The following is a 21,532-nucleotide window of genomic DNA, read 5'->3' as shown; positions in this document are numbered from 1 at the left end:
AAGGTTCAATTTCCCATAATTTCAGCAGTGACTACTAAATATTTACCTGGAATTGGTTGGCAGCGACTGAATGGATCTCCAGTAAACCCGCTCAAACAGCTGCAAATGGGGCTGTGGTTTATTACTTGGCAATTGGCATTAAGACCACAGGTGCCAGGGCAAGGATCCACGCATTTTTGGTTAAGGCAAGCTTTGTTTTGGGGGCATTCTGAGCTTACTATACACTCAGGTCTACATCCCGGTGGAGACCCGATGTATTCGGGTAGGCAAGAACAAACTGCTTGACCGTTTATTTCTTTACATTGAGAGTTTGGTCCGCAAGGTGAGGGTTGGCAGGGGTTACGAGCTGGTTCGACAGCGGCTAAAATGTTCATTTATATATGTATATATACAGGGTGTTCTTAAATATCATACATATATGGAAGAGGGTAATTCTTGAGCTTATTTCATGTCTGAAAGGTCATATAAACATTGGTTCGCAAATCGTTATATATCTACAATGTGTTCAAATGTTTGAAGTTTTTCAGTTTTGTCTTTATAGCTTTTACGGTTCTTGAAATATTTAGCTAAAAGTTGGAATATAGTTTACGCTGTAGGACTTACATCTTTAAGATTTGGGTGTATTAAAGGTTTTTGATAATCTACAGAGGTATAGTTTTTAGGGGTTGTGCGCTTTTTCTTGCCTTGAACTTTTTCGCGGTGCACCGCTGGTAAATTCTAAAATACAAAGTAAATTTTTATTTTGATTAGAAACTTTTTGGTTTTTTATAGTTTTTTTCGTATCTGGGCCGGTTATCGAGAAAAAAATTAAAAAAAACATTTTTTTCTAATTAGCCAGATAAAATAAAATTTTTTAAAATTAGCAGGAAGACTTTATTTGGTTAACTTCTGCATATTGTTATAAATTAAAGGCTTAAGTGTAAAAGTGTTTTATATTCTCCTTATAATTTCATAATACTAAATTTTACGAATTATAAAATAGCTGATATGCATGTTATCTATGACCGTGCGAAGGGAAATGCAAGAGAGGCTAGACGTCTGTACACTGAGTGCTATTCCAATAGAAATATACCTTCAATCAACGAATATTCTCAGGTATTCATAGGTGTCTGGTAGAAACTGCAATTTTTAATGAAAATACCAATAAAGCAGGTAGACCACGTACTGTTAGAATACCACAGATCGAAAAATGGAATAGGAGAACATCCAGACACTAACACGAGAAAAATCGGTGAACAATTAAATATTGGAGATCAAGTTGTTTGGCGTGTCCTGCGTGATTCTTTGCTATACCATTATCATATTCAAAGGGTCTAGGCGCTCCTTCCTCGAGATTTCCCTTTAAGGATTATTTTGTAAGAAAAGAGAGTATGACCCCCGAAATAGTAACATCCTGTAGATAATCAAACCCATTTGACATGACCAATAATGCAAGTTCTACAGCGTCAACTATACGTCGAATTTTAGCTATATCTCAAAACTACAAGAGCTATAAAGAAAAGACTGAAAAATTTCTGATGTTTGAATACCAGATAGTTAACGAAGCGTTTGCAGATTTATGTTTATATGAACTTTTAGTCGTGAAATAAGCTAAAGAATTACTCCCTGTCATATGAATATGATATTCAGGAACACCCTACATGGTGGGCAATATGGGACACAATATGATTGTATGGATGTAAACTCTTCAATCTTAAATAACTTACGTTCTTCGGCGATCACAAGAGTGCAATATCTAAACGGATCGCCAGTATATCCAACTACACAAGTACACGAAGGCAAATGATTAATGGGCTGGCATTGGGCATTAGTTCCACAGGCACCTGGACACGGGTCTTTGCATTTGTTGTTGATACAAGCTTTATTTGAAGGACAATCAGAGTTCAAAGTGCACTCAGGTCTGCATCCCTCATAAGGATTTCCTATATAATCCTCGATACACTGGCAAGAACCAGCACCATTCTGTTCTCTGCAAATGGCATTAGCGCCGCAAGGAGTTGGTATGCAAGGAGTTGGTCTTTCTTGGATGGGCTCTTCGACTTTATGGATGCATTGCACGAATGGATTTCCTTCGAAGCCTGGCAGACACACGCAGTTCGGTGTGTGGCTGACTACTCTACAAGCTGCGTTTAGCCCACAAGTGCCCGGGCAAGGATCTTTGCATTTCTGATTAATGCAAGCCAGGTGAGATGAGCATTCGGAGTTGCTAACGCATTCTGGCCTGCAATTCGGTGGAGTTCCTATGAATTCAGGTAAACATGAACATGAAGGACTGTCGCCAATGGCTTTGCACTGGGCATTAGGGCCACAAGGATTGGGCAGACATGGGTTTGTAGGTAGAGGGCGTGGCTCGTCTCCTAAAATGTTTATTGCTTGACCTATGTGTTTAGAAGGGTGAGGGTTATTAGTACTTATAGGCAGGCATCTAGTGAAGGGGTCACCAGACTGCCCAGGCAAGCAACTGCATATGGGATTGTGGTTGACCACTTGGCATTGAGCGTTAAGGCCGCAAGTTCCAGGACAAGGGTCAATGCATTTTTGGTTGACGCAAGCTTTGTTAAGGGGACATTCGGAACTAGTCACGCATTCGGGTCTACACGCTGGAGGGCTTCCAAGGAAACCAGGTACACAAGAGCATACAGCCTGACCGTTGATTTCGCGGCATTGACTATTGGGCCCACAGGGCGATGGTTGGCATGGGTTTTGAGGTATTTCCGCTAAAATTTGGTTGAGAAAATTATGAAAATGGTTAAAAAAACCTGAAATTTAAGTGACCACATTTACTTATGGTCAACTTTTTTGCTGTACTAGAATTTTTAATTATATATGATGGGGGCCAAAAAACAAAAAAATGTATGATATTTTAAATGTCATTTGAAATAGGAACATTTTGGCATTTAGCGAAAAAAGTGTTAGTTTGGCAACATCGTGTGTCTTATCAATGGAACAAATGTAATTAAAAACTCCTTTACACTAAACTTCAGGAATCTGAACTTTTACCTGGTATGGGACTGCACAAAACAAATGCATTTCCAATATATCCAGACAAACAGGAACATGCAGGAATGTGGTTAATTACTGAACATTCCGCATTTTGACCGCAAGTACCAGAACATGGGTCGACGCACTTATTTCTGATACAAGCCTTATTCTTTGGACAATCATTATTCAGCACACATTCCGGCCTACATCCCCGATAAGGATCTCCTTGATATTCAAGCAGGCATGTGCAAATACCATTATCACACTGAGCATTAGCTCCACAAGGCGAAGGATTGCAAGGATCAACCTCAAGAGGTTCCACTGGCGGTGGAGGTTTCGGATGGCAATAACTAAATGGATCTCCGGTATAGCCTTCTAAACATGTACATATTGGTGTATGATTAATCACACTGCATTGTGCGTTTGTGCCGCAAGACCCTGGACATGGGTCTCTGCACTTTTGAGTGATACATGCCAAATTGCTGGGACATTCTGAGTTGATTGAGCATTCGGGTCTGCAGTTTGGTGGGCTTCCTATAAAAGTAGGCAAGCAGGAGCAGGAAGGATTGCCTCCGATGTCTCTGCATTGACTGTTGGGGCCGCAAGGTGAGGGGATGCAGGGATTTTGGGGTGGTGATATTGCAGGTTCTTGAGGTGGAGGTGGTATTGGGTAGCATCTTGTGAAAGGATCTCCAGTGTACTGCGATAAGCAGACACATATGGGACTATGGTTTACTACTCTGCAATTGGTGTTTAGTCCGCAAGGACCAGGACATGGGTCTACGCATTTCTGGTTTATGCACGTTAGTTCTAATGGACATTCGGAGGCTACAACACATTCAGGTCTACAAGCAGGAGGGTTCCCGATATACGAGGGCAGGCAGGAGCAAACAGCTTGCCCATTTATTTCTCTGCACTGACTATTAGGGCCACATGGAGATGGTTGGCAAGGATTTACCGTAGGTTCCTCTAGAGCTGAAATAATTTAATCTATTTTCCCAGGAAAAAATCATCGCTATTGGCAACTTACGTTCAGGTGGAATGAGATTGCAATATCTATAAGGATCTCCTGTGTACAAAGGCAAACAACTGCAAGAGGGCAAGTGATTGACCACCTGACATTCTGCGTTTTGACCGCAGTTTCCAGGGCAAGGGTCCATGCATTTGTTCCTTATGCAAGCCTTGTTGGACGGGCAGTCAGAATTAATATTGCATTCAGGTCTGCAGCCTTCATAAGGATTCCCAAGGTACTCGGGTAGGCAAATGCAGGCTCCAGCACCGTTTTGTTCTCTACATTCCGCATTGGCCCCACAAGGCGATGGGAGACATGGTGTGGGTTGCTCAGGAGGAGGGAGAACTATATTTTCAACACAAAAAAATTATGTTGCAAGTGAGTGCTCGAGTGAAAACCTTTGAGGAGTACCTTCTTGACTACAAACAAAGAATGGATTTCCAACAAAGCCAGGTAGGCAGACACAGTTGGGGGTGTGGCTAACAACCCTGCATTCAGCGTTTTGTCCGCATATTCCAGGACAAGGGTCTTTGCATTTTTGGTTGATGCATGCCAATTGATTGGGGCATTCGCTGTTGCTAACACATTCGGGTTTGCAATTGGGGGGTTGTCCCACAAATTCGGGAAGGCATGAGCAAGATGGTTGGCCATTGATTTCCTTACATTGAGAATTGGGTCCGCAAGGGGATGGATTGCAAGGGTTTTGCACAACTACAGGTTCTTCAGCTGAAATTTATATGTCGCATTATGTACGAGGCTTGGGAAAGTCAAAATATTGAATTTATTAGAAATTCTGAATTTACCTAGAAAGAGTTAAAAAGAACTTACGAATAGGCAAACATCTAACAAATGGATTCCCTGTATAACGCGGGGCGCAACTACAAATTGGATTGTGGTTGACCACTTGACAAAGGGCATTAATGCCGCAGGTTCCTGGACAAGGATCAATACATTTTTGGTTAACACACGCTTGATTCAAGGGACATTCGGAACTGGTAATGCATTCAGGTCTGCATGTGGGAGGACTTCCAATGAAGCCTGGGACGCAAGAACACACTGGTTGACCATTAATTTCTCTACATTGACTATTAGGGCCACATGGAGAGGGACTGCATGGATTTTGTGGTAGTGAAGCTAAAAACATTGTTCAATTCAATGATTCCTTTATGCTATCTGTTAGTTTAAATAACGAGATATTTGTTGTCGCTTAACTTACCAGGAATCTTATTACAGAGAACAAAAGCATTTCCAGTAAAACTTTCAAGACAAGTGCACATTGGGATATGGTTGACCACTTGACACTCTGCGTTCTGTCCACAGGTGCCTGGACAAGGATCCATACACTTATTCCTAATACATGCTTTATTCCAAGGACAATCATTGTTCAACACGCATTCAGGTCTGCATCCTCTGTAAGGATCCCCTTGGTACTCAGGCAGACATGTGCAAATTCCCTTATTGCATTGAGAATTTGGACCGCAAGGTGATGGATTGCATGGATCAGTTTCAACAAAAGCTGGCGTGGGAGGTTTGGGAACGCAGTTCGTGAAGGGATCTCCAGTGAATCCTTCTGGGCAAGTACATATGGGCGTGTGGTTGATTACGGAACATTGGGCTCCAAATCCGCAAGAGCCTGGACAAGGGTCAGTGCACTTTTGTATTATGCAAGCCAAATTGCTGGAACACTCTTGATTAATAGTGCATTCGGGTCGGCAATTGGGTGGGTTTCCAAAGAATGTTGGTAGGCATCTGCATACTGCAGAGCCTCCCACTTTGGTGCATTCTGCATTGGGCCCGCAAGGAGATGGAATGCATGGGTTGATTTCCATTTGTACTGGAGGTTCTGGTGGGGGTACTACAATTTAGGTCGTAATATCACAGATCAGTTGCACCTAAATAGCGCAAAACTTACGTGGGATTGGATAACATTTAGTGAAAGGATCACCAGTGAAACCTGGAGAACAACTACAAATAGGACTGTGATTGATCACTGAACATTTAGTGTTGAGACCGCAGGTCCCAGGGCAGGGATCGCTGCATTTTTTGTTGATACACGCCTTGGTTAAAGGACATTCGGAACTGACCACACATTCAGGTCTGCAGCTGGGAGGACTTCCAATGAATTCAGGCACACATGAACAGACAGCCTGCCCATTTATTTCCCGGCATTGGCTGTTGGGTCCGCAAGGAGAGGGTTGGCATGGGTTTTGTGGCGGTGTTACATCTTCAATGGCTAATCGGATAAAAAATTATTTGCAACTTGTTACTCTACTGTAATTGTGCAAATATGTCTTACGTTCCGGAATTAATCGGCAAAAACTGAAGGGATCTCCAGTATATCCCGGCAGACAAACGCAGGCAGGGAGATGATTCACCGCACTACAGTCAGCATACTGACCACAAGCCCCTGGACAGGGGTCTTTACATTTATTAGCGACACAAGCTTTATTCGATGGACAATCGGAATTAAGAACACATTCAGGTCTACATCCTTCGTAAGGATTTCCGATGTGATCAGGGAGACAAGTGCAGGAACCTGCTCGGTTCTGCTCTCTGCAAACCGCATTAGCTCCACAAGGTGATGGTAGACAGGGGTTTATGGTTTCAGGGAGCGGAGCTAAAACGTTATATTTAATCATTTATAGGGTTAGTGCTGAGGTGTTAAAAAGCTGGTATTTCCTTCCTTATTTGACCGCCAAAGTGTATTAGTTTCCGATTCAATCCGAAGCAATTAGTATCAGTTTTTGGGTATAATGATAACAATAATTAAAACAAAGGCATAATAACGTACATGGTGGCAAGGCGCAAGAAATGAAGGGATTTCCATTGTAGCCTGGTTGGCAATAACATTCAGGGGTGTGGCTGACTACACGACAGAGGGCATTAGAACCGCACACCCCAGGGCATGGGTCTTTGCATTTTTGGTTGATACAGGCCAAATTATAACCACACTCATTGTTACTCAAACATTCTGGTCTACAATTCGGAGGAGCCCCTATGTATGTAGCCAAACATGAGCACGACGCCTGGCCGTTCACGTCCCTACATTCAGAGTAAGGACCACAAGAAGATGGTTGGCAAGGGTTCTGTGCTGGCACTAACACAGGTTCTTCTTCTACAATATCACATTAATTTAAGGCTTGCTATAGTACAGAGTTAGATTTTTTCTTACGAATAGGTACGCATCTGACAAAAGGATTTCCAGTTTGTCTAGGAGGGCAGCTGCAAATTGGGTTGTGATTGACTACTTGACAGAGGGAGTTAACGCCGCATGTTCCAGGACATGGGTCTATACATTTTTGGTTTACGCAAGCCCTATCCAAATCACATTCAGAACTAAGGACGCATTCAGGTCTGCACGTGGGAGGGCTTCCAATGAAGCCGGTCACACACGAGCATACCGCCTGGTGGTTGATTTCTCTACATTGGCTGTTTGGACCGCATGGGTTTGGGTTGCACGGGTTTTGAGGGATGGTTTCTATAAAGTTATAGTAGTAGAAATGTGAGAGAAATTCTACTTATAGTTTCGGCGGGGTTTGAGATCTTTACTTAAAATTTTGATTTGATAATACTTATTTAGATCAAAAAATTGACTCTTTGAATTACGAGTAAAAAAAGATCCCGAAAGTTGTCTCGGACGCTCTATGAGAGACAAACATACCATGTTTTTCAAAATCAATCCAATTACCTGGAATCTTGGAACAGAACGTAAAAGCATTTCCTGTATATCCCGCAATACAGCTACACATGGGAACATGATTGATCACAGCGCATTCTGCATTTTGTCCACATGTACCAGGGCAAGGATTCGCACACTTCATCCTTATACATGCTTGATCTCTAGAACAATCATTGTTCAACACACATTCCGGCCGACAACCCCGATATGGGTCTCCTTGATATTCCGGCAAGCAACTGCAAATTCCATTGCGACATTGGGCATTTGGACCACATGGTGAGGGATCACATGGGTCGGTCTCGACGGGTGGAGTTGGAGCTGGAGGTTTGGGGGAGCAATAGCTGAAAGGATCTCCTGTATACCTTTCTGTGCATTGGCAAATTGGGGTGTGGTTAATCACGCTGCATTGGGCATTAGTTCCACAAGAGCCTGGGCAAGGGTCCCTGCATTTTTCTCTTATGCAAGCTAGATTGGTGGGACATTCTGAGTTGATGGTGCATTCAGGTCTGCAGTTAGGTGGTGCTCCTACGTAGCTTGGTAGGCAAGTGCAAGTAGGGGATTGATTTACGTCCCTACATTCACTGTTGGGTCCACATGGAGATGGCACACATGGGTTTTTATAGGGGATTTCCTCTTGCACGGGAGGAGGAGCTAAAACATCAGAGTTAGATTTGTATTGCACCGAGTTTTTTTAACCTTACGAGGTATTGGATAACATCTAGTAAACGGGTCTCCAGTGAAACCAAATGTACAACTGCAAATGGGGCTATGATTAATTACTGAACATTGAGCGTTAAGTCCGCAAGTGCCAGGGCATGGATCCTGGCATTTCTGTATAACACATGCTTTGTTTTGAGCACATTCTGAACTGACTGTACATTCAGGCCTACAGACTGGAGGAGAACCGATATATTCAGGGAGACAAGAGCAAACTGCCTGTCCATTTATTTCTCTACATTGACTGTTAGGGCCGCAAGGGGAAGGCCTGCATGGATTGTGAGGTTCTGGAGGAGGTATTTCTAAGGCTAAAATTAATTTTCATTATAGTTGCATGTTAAGAAATTGTAAATCAAGTTCATCACCTTGGACAATACTGCAAAACCTGAAAGGATCTCCAGTGTACCCAGGGAAACAAGTGCATTGAGGCAAGTGGTTCCTGATGTGACACTCAGCGTTTTGACCACAAGCCCCTGGGCATGGGTCTCTACATTTTTGGTTTACACAAGCTTTATTTGAAGGACAATCTGAGTTCACGGTGCATTCAGGTCTACAGCCCTGATAAGGATCCCCAATATAGCCTTCAATACACGAGCAAGCCCCTGCGTTGTTTTGAGCTCTGCAAATTGCATTAGAGCCACAAGGAGACGGCGAGCAAGGGGATATTATATCTGCAACTGGGAGAGCTGAAATTTTTTTTCGTAGTGACAAGAAGAACTTTGAGCAATAAATTTGCTTTACTTTGAGGTGGTGAACAAGCAATAAATGGATTTCCCACGTAATTGGACAGACACACACAATTTGGAGTGTGACTGACTACTCTACACTCAGCGTTTTGGCCACAAACTCCTGGGCAAGGGTCTTTGCATTTCTGGTTAATGCAAGCCAGTTGGTTGGCACATTCACTATTACTGACACATTCAGGTCGGCAATTTGGAGGTAAACCAACAAATTCGGCGAAGCAAGAGCAGGATGGACTGCCGTTGATATCTCTGCATTGAGAGTTGGGTCCGCAGGGGGAGGGTTGGCATGGGTTCACGATTAATGGTTCTTCTTGGGCTGCAAGTGTCGACAAAGAATTATTTTCTGGTTTGGTTGGATTCATTTAAACGTGAAAAAACATTTCCGCAAAGCTGAAATTTGTATAACAAAATCATATTTACGTTTTAGCAAACACCTCACAAATGGATCTCCTATGTAATTGACCAGACAAGTACAAATGGGATTATGGTTGACCACTTGGCACTGTGCATTCAAGCCACATGTCCCAGGACAGGGATCTATACACTTTTGGTTGGAGCAAGCCCTGTTCAAGGCACATTCCGAACTTGTTACACACTCGGGCCTACAAGTTGGAGGACTTCCAATGAAACCAGGTACACAAGAGCATACTGCTTGTCCGTTAATTTCCCTACATTGGCTATTGGGACCACATGGAGATGGTATGCATGGGTTTGTTACCACAGGTTTAGGTATTGGTGTGCAAGACACAAAAGCGTTTCCTGTAAGTCCATAGGAGCAGGTGCAAATGGGCACATGGAATGATATAGTGCATTCGGCGTTCTGACCGCATGTTCCTGGGCAAGGATCAACACACTTGCTTTTTATACAAGCTTTGTCATTGGGGCAATCGTTATTGAGGACACATTCAGGTCGGCAACCCCTATAAGGATCTCCTTGGTATTCTGATAGACAAGTACAAACTCCATCCCTGCACTGAGCATTTGGACCGCAAGGTGAGGGGTTACAGGGGTCGATCTCTATTTCCAATGGCGGTGGAGGTTTGGGTGAACAATAGGTAAATGGATCTCCGACATATCCCTCGATACACGAGCATATAGGTGTATGATTAATCACCGAACATTGAGCACTTATTCCGCAAGAACCCGGGCAAGGATCTTTGCACTTCTGGTTCATGCATGCCAAGTTGCTGGGGCATTCAGCGTTTATTGTGCACTCGGGTCTGCAATTGGGAGGGCTTCCCATGAATTTTGGGAGGCACGAACATGATGGAGAACCTCCGATATTTTTGCACTCTGCATTGTTGCCGCACGGTGACGGGATACATGGGTCTCGGAAGGGTTCCACGGGATGTGATGGAGGAGGAGCTAAAAGTTGCTTATTCAGATTTAATTCCAATAGATTTGAGAGTGGCTTACGTGGAATCGAATAACATCTAGAGAAAGGATTTCCAGTATAACTAATTTTGCAACTGCAAATGGGACTGTGATTAACAACTTGGCAGTTGGCATTTAGTCCACAAGTTCCAGGACAAGGATCCACGCATTTTTGATTTACACATGCTCGGTTTTGTGGGCACTCCGCACTTACAGTGCATTCAGGTCTGCACCCTGGGGGACTTCCTATGTATTTTGGTAAGCAAGAGCAGACAGCTTGTCCATTTACCTCCCTGCATTGACTGTTAGGGCCGCAAGGTGATGGTTGGCAGGGATTTTGTGGTATATCTTCAACAACAGCTAGAATAGGGTTCAATATTCAGTCAAGGAGCGGTCATTGTGTATGATACATTTGATGACTGTTTGGACATAATTGTGTTAACCCAGTGTCCAAAGGAGGAACATCCATTTTCTTCTATTGAAATCTAAATATTAAAAAATCAAACTTACGTTCTATAAAACTGCAATATCTGAAAGGATCTCCTGCATATCCAGGATTACAAGTGCAAGTGGGCAAGTGATTGATAACTTGGCAATATGCATTCTGGGCACAAGTACCAGGACAAGGATCCTTGCACTTGCTGTTAATGCAAGCCTTATTAGATGGACAATCGGAATTCAAGGAACATTCAGGTCTACACCCTTCGTAAGGATTTCCAATATATTCTGTCAGACACAGGCAAGCTCCAGCATTGTTCTGAACCCGACATTCCGCATTAGCTCCACATGGAGATGGAACACATGGATTAACATTTTCTATGGGCGCAGGCAAAGGCACCACTGAGCATGCCGTGAAAGGATTTCCAGTATATCCCGGAAGACACATGCAGTTAGGTGTATGACTGATGACTCTGCATTGAGCATTTTGTCCGCAAGTCAAAGGACATGGATCTTTACATTTTTGGTTGAGGCACGCTAAATGTGAGGCGCATTCGCTGTTGCTCACGCATTCAGGTCTGCAATTCGGAGCAGATCCGATGAATTGCGGCAAGCATGAGCATGAAGGAGACCCGTTGATTTCTTTACATTCAGCGTTAGGCCCGCAAGGTGATGGTTGACAAAGGTTTACTGGGACTGGCTGTTCTAAGGCTGAAATTTTCAGCAATTAACTTGTCCCTACGCAACCGGAAATTATACTTACGAATAGGAGTACATCTGATGAATGGGTCTCCACTTTGCCCTGCAGGACATGTGCAAATGGGATTATGGTTTACCACCAGACATTTAGCTCCAATACCGCATGTTCCAGGGCATGGATCTATACATTTCTGATTTGTACAAGACTGACTTAAAGGACATTCGTAATTAGAAAGGCATTCAGGCCTACAAGTTGGTGGGCTTCCAATGTAGGTGGGCAAACAAGAACACACAGCTTGACCATTTATTTCCCTGCAATGACTATTTGGTCCACAAGGTGATGGCGAGCAAGGGTTTGTAGGAGGTGGAACTATTAAGAACTCTGATGAAATTCTTGCCTCATTGAATAGACATTTTGAATACCTTTAATTTCTGAGCAAACAATGAAAGCGTTTCCAGTAAATCCTGGCAAACACGAGCACATGGGAACGTGGTTATAAACTGTGCACTGGGCATTTTCTCCGCAGGTTCCTGGGCATGGGTCAACACATTTATTTCTTATGCAAGCTTGAGCTCGAGGGCAATCATTGCTGATCACACATTCAGGCCTACAGCCCTGATATGGGTCTCCTTGATATTCGGGAAGACATGTACAAATACCATTATTGCATAAAGTGTTTGCACCGCATGGTGAGGGATTACATGGATCGACTTCTTCGATAACTACAAATACCGTCAGTGTGAAACTTATACAAGGCAAATATTTTGATACACCTACCTGGAACTTTCACTGGAAAACAACTGCTGAAAGGATCTCCACTATAGCCCTCAAAGCAGGTGCAAATGGCCACATGATTTATTACTGAGCACTTAGCATTCAAACCGCAGGATCCTGGACAAGGGTCTTGGCATTTTTCTCGGATACAAGCCAAATTACTGGGGCACTCAGGGTTTATTACGCACTCAGGTTTACAATTGGGCGGACTTCCTATGTAAGTAGCTCTACAGCTGCAGGAAGGAAAGCCTCCGATATCTCTGCATTCGCTGTTAGGCCCACATGGAGAAGGCACGCATGGATTTATTGTTATTGGAGGAGATATAGGAGGAGGTGATAGAGCTAAGATTTTCAAAAAAATTTATAATTTGCAAAACTCTCAATTATAAATCTTACGTGGTATGGGGTAGCACCGAGTGAAAGGATTTCCAGTATTTCCAGACCTACAACTGCAAATAGGGCTGTGGTTGATTACTTGGCAATTTGCATTAGTTCCGCATGTTCCAGGACATGGATCCACGCATTTTTTGTTTACACAAGCGGTTTGAGCTGAGCATTCTGAGCTTACGACGCACTCAGGACGACAACCTGGGGGACTGCCAACGTAATTGGGACGACAAGAACAAACGGCTTGGGCGTTCACTTGGCGACATTGACTATTGGGACCGCAAGGCGATGGTTGGCACGGGTTTGTGGGTTCTTCTTCGATGGCTAAAGGATAGCAGGTTAAAAGTTTATTATTGATGGGTCGATAATGGACAAGACGAAATTACAAGTGACCATGGTAGGAAAATTTTGAGGTTATCAAAAAGGCGAAAGGTAACCAAGACTGGATGGGTTGTTCTATTTCTATTAGTTCACGAGATTTAAACTAACATCCATGCTGATTTTCGGGATTTTGACAGTTCTTCGAAAGGAACAGGAAATGCTAAAAGATCGCTCAGCATTCCTATCGATGAATTGAAAAATAAAAAGTTATTTCCACTGGTTACTGAGATAAAACATCGAAATTTACCCACCTTCTACGAGATTTTAAGACTTACGTTGTTGCAAAGGTATCAAATTGCAGTATCTGTACGGGTCGCCAGTATATCCAGGCTGGCAAGTACAAGACGGCAAATGGTTTACCACTTGACAATACGCATTTTGTCCACATGTTCCTGGACAAGGATCTGAACACTTATTGTTTGTGCATGCTTTATTAGCTGGGCAGTCAGTATTCACAGTACATTCCGGCCTGCAACCCTCATATGGATTTCCAATGTATTCTGGAATACACACACAGGCACCAGCACCATTGCGTTCTTTGCATTGGGCGTTAGCACCACAAGGGCTTGGATTGCAGGGATTTATAACATCTTGCACCACCGGTGCAGGCAATTGGCATGAGCTGAACGGATTGCCTACAAAACCTGGTAGGCATACGCAATTGGGCGTGTGGCTGACCACTCGGCATTCTGCATTGTGCCCGCAGACCCCTGGACATGGATCCTTGCATTTTTGGTTGTTGCAAGCAAAATGATTGGCACATTCACTGTTGCTAACACATTCAGGTCTGCAATTAGGTGGTGAACCTACGAATTCAGGCAAACAAGAGCAGGATGGACTGTCCCCTACTGGTTTGCATTGAGAGTTAGGACCGCAGGGGCTTGGTTGACAAGGATTTGTTGGAACAACTATTGGCTCTTCTACAAGAATATTTTCATACACCTAAAAGCAAAACCCGGAATTGGAGTACTTACGAACTTGAACGCAGCGAATGAAAGGATCCCCTGAAAGTGGTGGAGAGCAACTGCAAATGGGATTATGATTGACCACTTGGCAAACTGCCCCTACTCCGCAAGTTCCAGGGCAGGGATCGATACACTTCTGGTTGAGACACGCTTGATTAAGGGAGCATTCTGAGCTAGAAACACATTCAGGTCTGCAAGTTGGGGGGCTTCCGATGTAGCCAGGGACACAAGAGCATACAGCTTGCCCATTGATTTCTCTGCACTGGCTGTTTGGTCCGCAAGGACTTGGGAAACAAGGGTTTTGTGGGGCTGGTTCTAGAAAGGAGTTTAATTCCAATAACCGTATTTTTAAGGACAAATTCTAACATACTTTCAATAGGATTGCAGAGCACGAAAGCATTTCCTGTAAAACCAGGCAGACAAGTACACACAGGAATGTGATTGAAGACACTGCACTCTGCATTTTGTCCACATGTTCCTGGACAAGGATCTTTACATTTTTGTCTGATACACGCTAAATTACGAGGGCAATCAGTGTTTAGCACACATTCAGGTCTACACCCTCGATACGGATCTCCTTGATATTCCAGCAGACAAGTACATACTCCATTGTTGCATTGGGCATTTGCTCCGCAAGGGTAGGGATTACATGGGTCTTGGGCAATCGGCTCGACTTCTTGAGGCTTCAAATTGCAATAGTTGAATGGGTCTCCAGTATACCCATCTGGACAAATACAAATGGGAGTGTGATTGATCACAGAGCATTGAGCTCCAGTCCCGCAAGCTCCCAAACAGGGGTCACTGCACTTTTGCCTGATACATGCCAGATTACTAGAACATTCTGGATTAACTGAGCATTCAGGCCTGCAATTAGGTGCGCTTCCTATGAATTCCGGCAAGCAGCTGCATGATGGAACTCCATTGATGTTTCTACATTGGCTGTTAGGGCCACAAGGTGAAGGAATGCAAGGGTCACTAGGTACCACTGAAGGTGGAGCCTCAATAGGTGGAGGTGGGATAGGGTAGCATCTAGTGAAGGGGTCACCAGTATGTCTAGGATTGCAACTGCATATGGGGCTGTGATTGATCACTTGACATTTAGCGTTCAAACCACAAGTTCCAGGACATGGGTCTTCGCATTTCTGGTTGATGCAGGCTTTGGTTAGGGGACATTCAGAGCTGACTGTGCATTCGGGTCTGCAACCTGGAGGGCTACCAATATAGGATGGTAAACAAGAGCAAACGGCTTGTCCGTTTATCTCTCTGCATTGGCTATTGGGTCCGCATGGGCTGGGATTGCAAGGGTTTTGGGGGATAACTTCTTCGAGCACAGCTAAAAGAGGACAGTAAAGTTTCGACATCTTTATACGATACTCAGTTCTTACGTTGTGGAATACTGCAGAACTTAAATGGATCTCCAGTATATCCAGGTCTGCAAGTACACGTAGGCAAGTGATTGACCACTTGACAATCGGCGTTTTGACCACAAGTGCCAGGACAAGGATCCTGACACTTATTTCTTATGCAGGCCTTATTGTAGGGGCAATCTGAGTTAAGAACGCATTCGGGTCTACATCCTTCATAGGGATTTCCAATGTATTCTGGTAAACATATACAAGCACCAGCTCCATTCTGTTCACGACATTCGGCGTTGGCCCCGCAGGGTGATGGAGAACACGGTCGTACAATTTCTTGCACTGCAGCTGCATAAAATCGGGTTTGTTTTAGATATTGTATTGGTTGTATTTTCTAGTTTCAAGAGCATACAAATCCAGTTACAACATATACTTGTTGTATGATTTTTGCCAGAAATGGATTTGTCGGGTTTTGAAACCAAATGATTCACCTTGCTCGAGGTCAGTAGGGTTAATTCATGTAGATCGGTTAAGCATCCAAAGCTGTTAGTTTGAGTGAAATTTATTAATCTTCAACTTACTAGGTGGAGGTGAGCACTGGCTGAAAGGATCTCCAATAAATCCAGGCAAACAAATGCAGTTAGGGGTGTGACTCACTACCCTGCACTCGGCGTTTTGGCCACATGTCCCTGGACAAGGATCTTTACATTTGTTATTTATGCAGGTCAAATTATAGGGGCATTCTGAATGGGAGACACATTCAGGCCTACAGTTGGGTGGAGGACCTACAAATTCTGGAAGACACGTGCATGAAGGGGAGTCTCCAACTGCTTTACATTGAGCATTGGGCCCGCATGGCGAGGGTTGACAAGGGTTTGTTGGTATTACCACGGGCTCTTCTACAGGAAATTTATGAGATCAATTATATTGTGTATTAAAATATAAGGAAAATCACTACCTAGGACTGGAATGCATCGAACGAAAGGATTTCCAGAAAATCTCTCTGAACATGAACAAATAGGACTGTGATTGACCACTTGGCATTTGGCATTAATGCCGCATGTTCCAGGACATGGATCAATGCACTTTTGGTTGAGGCATGCCTGGCTCAATATGCATTCTTGACTGGTAATGCATTCGGGTCTACAGTTAGGTGGACTTCCCATGAATTCAGGAACACAGGAACAAACAGCTTGACCATTGATTTCACGACATTGACTATTTGGACCGCATGGTGAGGGGCTGCAGGGGTTTTTGGGGACATCAGCTACATAAAAAAATAGTGTAAATGTATTTTAGAAGTAGATAGTATGATGGCTAATTATGCATATAGAGGGTGATCTGCAAAAATTGCTTTTAATTTTTTTAAATCGCTTATCACGCTTTTATTTCCTACCACAATAATTTTGGTGGAGGTAAAAGAATTTCCTTATGGAGAATTCAATGCCTCTTTTGATTTTTTCTACAGGGTCCGGTAAAGATAATTTAATGCACTCAAGTTTTGAAAATTTACTGTAGTTAACCAATTACTTAATTTCTTGTTACCTGGTATAGGCAAACAGCTCACAAAAGCATTTCCAGAGTACCCGGTAAAACACGAGCAAATCGGTATGTGATTGACCACGCTGCATTCTGCATTCTGACCACAAGTCCCTGGACAGGGATCTTTGCATTTATTCATGATACAAGTCTTATCTCTAGGGCAGTCATTTGGAAGTACACACTCCGGTCTGCACTCCCTGTATGGATCTCCTTGATATTCTGGCAAACAAGAACAATCTCCATTGTTGCATCGGGCATTAGCCCCACATGGAGATGGATTGCATGGATCTACTTCTTGCACATCCAATTCTGGGGGTTTTGGATTGCAGTAACTAAACGGATCTCCTGTAAATCCTTCAGGACACGTGCATATAGGTAGGTGGTTTGTGACTATGCAGGAAGCTCCAGCTCCACATGAGCCTGGACAGGGGTCTCTGCACTTTTCATTGATGCAGGCCAAGTTACTGTTACAGTCTGAATTTATTGAGCATTCTGGTCTACAGTTGGGAGGACTTCCTATGTAATTGGGTAGACAGGAGCAAGATGGGACACCGTTTATGTCTCGGCATTGGCTGTTGGCCCCACATGGAGAGGGCACACATGGATTACTGACAATTACGGGGGCGAATTGTGCAGGAGCTAAAATCAATAACATTAAATACCATTTTGGGTTTATTCAGAGGAAATTCTTACGTAGAGGGATCGGGTAACATCGAGAAAACGGATCTCCAGTGAACTGATTCTTACAGTTGCATATAGGACTGTGATTAATAACGTTGCATTCAGCGTTCAATCCACATGTTCCAGGACAGGGATCAGCACATTTTTGGTTAATACAAGCCCTATTACGAGGACATTCTGAGCTAACTGTGCATTCAGGTCTGCAACCAGGGGGAGTTCCAAAGAAGTTCGGTAAACATGAGCATACAGCTTGAGTGCTGACTTCGCGACATTGGCTGTTGGGGCCGCAAGGAGATGGTTGGCAGGGGTTTGATGGTATGTCTTGGACAATCACTAAGAAGTGAATAAACTCGATAAGTGCTTATAGGGATAGTTAAAAGTTGCAGACGTTCTTTGAATGTCCTATACACGCTCGACAAAGAGATAATTACCTTGTAGTGAGATGACACTGCAAAACCTAAAGGGATCTCCTGTGTAACCAGGATTACAATTACAACTGGGCAAATGATTGATAACTTGGCACACTGCATTCGGCCCACAAGTACCTGGACATGGATCTTGACACTTATTTCTTATACAAGCTTTATTTTGAGGACAGTCACTGCTCAGTGAACATTCTGGCCTGCATCCTTCGTAAGGATTTCCTATATATTCTGGCAAACAAACGCATGAGCCAGCTTCATTACGTGACTTGCATTCTGCATTTGCTCCACAAGGGCTAGGATTACATGGGTTAAGTATTTCTGTAGCTGCAGCTGGTTGTATATTGCATTGGGCGAATGGATCTCCAAAGTATCCAGGAAGACACACGCAATTAGGTGTGTGGCTGACCACTCTACATTCCGTGTTTTGACCACAAACTCCTGGACAAGGGTCTTTGCATTTTCTATTCATACAAGCCAAATGAGTTGGGCATTCGCTGTTGCTCACACATTCAGGCCTGCAGTTCGGAGGAGTTCCCTGAAAATCTGGCAAGCAGGAGCAAGATGGAGATTCCCCTATTACTCTACATTGGGCGTTAGGCCCACATGGGGATGGTTGACAAGGTTGAGTTGCCTCCACTGGTTGCTGCGGCTCATCAGCTACAATTATTGCACACTGGTTTTTATTCATGAGTCAAAGAGCACAAACTTACGAATTGGTAAACATCTAGTGAATGGATCTCCGGTAAGTCTAGCAGGACAACTACAAATTGGGTTATGATTGATAATTTGACATTGGGCACCAAAACCGCAAGTTCCAGGACATGGATCAATGCACTTTTGATTTGCACAAGCTCGATTTAGGAGACATTCAGAATTTGTTACGCATTGGGGTCTGCAAGTTGGTGGGTTTCCTATATAACCAGGAAGACAAGAACATACGGCTTGTCCGTTAATTTGTCTGCACTCGCTGTTGGGGCCGCATGGTGATGGGTTACATGGATTATTTGGTGTTTCAACTAAAACGTAGATTTTTTGGAATTCGGGAGTAGTTTGAACTATTAAGCACAAGGAATATGCAAAATTCGAGGGAAATCCCAGAAGTACCCGACCTGACATATAGATGGCGATATTTTTCTTAAGAATTTGCTTATATTACAAAGACCTAACCTTAAAAAGCCTATTTAAAGTTTGAGGTTGCTATGTGGATTTGTGTTTCTTTTGGGGCCGTTTTTAGTGAACGGTTTTAGAAATTTTGTGAACATGGAAAAAACTGGCCCTCGATACATGATTCAACACTTTCATTTGAAAAGTCTTTGTTCATCCAATATCAAAGTAGAATTAGATTTAATTCTGGGGGAATCTTGTCCTTGGTTAACAATTGTAAAATATTGGGTGATAGAGTTTACACGCGATAGTACGAGCTGCCAAGATGAAGTCCGTAGTGGTCGACTTAATAAGGTGACCATTCCAGAAATTGTGATCAAAATCCACAAAACTATACTGAAAGACCGTCAGCTAAAATTGCATGAGTTAGCAGACATTATAGTTATTTCAAAAAGTACTGTACATCGCATTTTGATCGAACAATTGGATATGAGAAAACTGTGAGCAAGATGAGTGCCATGATTACTCACAATTGAACAAAAACAGCGCCGTGAGGATGTTTCAAGGAGATGATGAAACATGGGTTCATCATTTCATATCTGAGATGAAAGAGCAGTCAAAACAATAGATTAAAAGGGGAGAATCGGCTCCAAAGAAGACGAAAACAGTTTCATCTCCAAGAAAGGTGATAGCATCAGTTTTTTGGGATGCAAGTGGGATAATTTTCATTGATTATCTCCCTAAAAGAAAAAAAAATAAAAGGAGAATATTATGTAAATTTATTACAGTGAATGAGCGAAGAACTTAGAAAAGAGCAATTGAATTTGTCAAAAAAGAAAATCTTGTTTCATCAACACAACGCACCAGTCCACACTTTCGTCATAGCTATGGTCAAAACCAATTAACTTGGTTTCGAACTTTTTTCTCACCCACCCTATTCATCAGATTTAGCTCTCTCAGATTATTGTCTATTTCCAAATGTGAAAAAATGGCTCGGTGGAAGAGCTTTGCTAATAGTAAAGAGGTAGATTTCGAGGTTGATGCTTATTTTGAAACATTCGAAGCTTCTTATTATAAATAGGGTATAGAAGCCAAAGAACATTGCTGGGAAAAATGTGTCAATATCAAAGGAGCCTATGTTGAGAAATAGTGTAATATTTTCGAATTTTTTTTTTTAATTGTTAAGTCGGGTACTTTTGGGACTATCTTCATAGGCCTGTCCGTCTATTTTTACCTACCTGGAATTAGGTTGCAGACCACAAAAGCATTCCCAGTGAATCTTTCCTGACATGAGCACATGGGAATATGATTGATTACGCTGCAGACAGCATTAGTACCGCAGGTTCCTGGACAAGGATCCACACACTTCATCCTTATACATGCTTTATCTCTAGAACAATCATTGCTCAACAAACACTCAGGTCTACAGCCCCGATATGGATCTCCATGGTATTCCGGTATGCAGGCACAAGCGCCATTATTGCATTGGGCATTGGGACCACAAGGGGAAGGATTGCACGGATCGATTTCCGCTGGAGACGATAATTCCTGAGGTTTCAAAGAACAGAAACTGAAGGAATCTCCTATATAACCATCGAGGCAAGTGCAAATTGGGGTATGATTAATTACGCTGCACTGAGCGTTTGTTCCGCAGGAACCTGGACAAGGATCTCGGCATTTTCCTTGGATACACGCCAAACTACTTTGGCATTCTGCGTTTATCAAGCATTCAGGTCTGCAGTTTGGTGGAGTTCCTTGGTAGTTGGGCAAACAAGAGCAAGAAGGATTTCCGTTGACATTCTGGCATCGCGAGTTCAAACCACATGGAGATGGGATACAAGGATCTGAGAAGATTGGTGTGATAGGCTCGGGAGGAGGAGCTAAAAATGAACTCTTTATCTTAGGTACTGCATGTGAAGTGATTAAATTTACGTGGTATTGAATAACATCTAGTAAAAGGATCTCCAGTATTTCCAGAGATGCAACTACAAATGGGACTGTGATTTATCACTTGACACTTGGAATTGAACCCACAAGTCCCTGCGCATGGATCTGAGCATTTCTGGTTTATGCAAGCCTTATTTAAAGCACACTCCGAGCTGACAACGCATTCTGGACGACAACCTGGAGGACTTCCCACGAATTCTGGCAAACATGAGCATACAGCTTGAGCATTTATCTCTCGGCATTGAGAGTTAGCCCCACAAGGACTTGGTTGACAAGGATTGACATGCTCTTCTACTATTTGTGCTAAAACTTTTTTATAAAGAAAA

At 43.1% G+C, this 21,532-nt stretch overlaps 1 protein-coding gene across 1 annotated transcript in view; it reads right to left on the bottom strand.

Annotated features, from left to right (window-relative positions):
* dpy (dumpy) overlaps positions 1-21,532 on the bottom strand; it is a 155,213-nt gene that overhangs the window by 17,661 nt on the left and 116,020 nt on the right. Inside the window, exons 53-87 of the mRNA XM_066391702.1 lie at positions 21,192-21,509; positions 20,498-21,139; positions 18,866-19,171; positions 18,162-18,812; positions 17,743-18,063; positions 17,053-17,688; positions 16,466-16,774; positions 16,089-16,406; positions 15,538-15,855; positions 14,523-15,485; positions 14,162-14,467; positions 13,463-14,107; positions 12,816-13,130; positions 12,417-12,761; positions 12,068-12,367; positions 11,709-12,014; positions 11,018-11,656; positions 10,550-10,867; positions 9,554-10,498; positions 9,132-9,449; positions 8,756-9,076; positions 8,375-8,698; positions 7,683-8,324; positions 7,167-7,472; positions 6,786-7,109; positions 6,291-6,611; positions 5,907-6,227; positions 5,211-5,849; positions 4,823-5,128; positions 4,406-4,720; positions 4,013-4,339; positions 3,001-3,957; positions 2,412-2,717; positions 1,707-2,357; positions 47-361 (exon numbers count right to left, since the gene is read on the bottom strand). Of these exons, the coding sequence (XP_066247799.1) occupies positions 47-361; positions 1,707-2,357; positions 2,412-2,717; positions 3,001-3,957; positions 4,013-4,339; positions 4,406-4,720; positions 4,823-5,128; positions 5,211-5,849; positions 5,907-6,227; positions 6,291-6,611; positions 6,786-7,109; positions 7,167-7,472; positions 7,683-8,324; positions 8,375-8,698; positions 8,756-9,076; positions 9,132-9,449; positions 9,554-10,498; positions 10,550-10,867; positions 11,018-11,656; positions 11,709-12,014; positions 12,068-12,367; positions 12,417-12,761; positions 12,816-13,130; positions 13,463-14,107; positions 14,162-14,467; positions 14,523-15,485; positions 15,538-15,855; positions 16,089-16,406; positions 16,466-16,774; positions 17,053-17,688; positions 17,743-18,063; positions 18,162-18,812; positions 18,866-19,171; positions 20,498-21,139; positions 21,192-21,509 (15,594 nt within the window). The remainder of the gene's footprint in view (positions 1-46; positions 362-1,706; positions 2,358-2,411; positions 2,718-3,000; positions 3,958-4,012; positions 4,340-4,405; positions 4,721-4,822; positions 5,129-5,210; positions 5,850-5,906; positions 6,228-6,290; positions 6,612-6,785; positions 7,110-7,166; positions 7,473-7,682; positions 8,325-8,374; positions 8,699-8,755; positions 9,077-9,131; positions 9,450-9,553; positions 10,499-10,549; positions 10,868-11,017; positions 11,657-11,708; positions 12,015-12,067; positions 12,368-12,416; positions 12,762-12,815; positions 13,131-13,462; positions 14,108-14,161; positions 14,468-14,522; positions 15,486-15,537; positions 15,856-16,088; positions 16,407-16,465; positions 16,775-17,052; positions 17,689-17,742; positions 18,064-18,161; positions 18,813-18,865; positions 19,172-20,497; positions 21,140-21,191; positions 21,510-21,532) is intronic.

This window comes from Euwallacea similis, chromosome 7 (genome assembly GCF_039881205.1).
Source record: "Euwallacea similis isolate ESF13 chromosome 7, ESF131.1, whole genome shotgun sequence".
Taxonomy (NCBI): domain Eukaryota; kingdom Metazoa; phylum Arthropoda; class Insecta; order Coleoptera; family Curculionidae; genus Euwallacea; species Euwallacea similis.
Note: the sequence above shows the minus strand (reverse complement) of the source record. Positions and strands in the feature narration are given on the sequence as shown.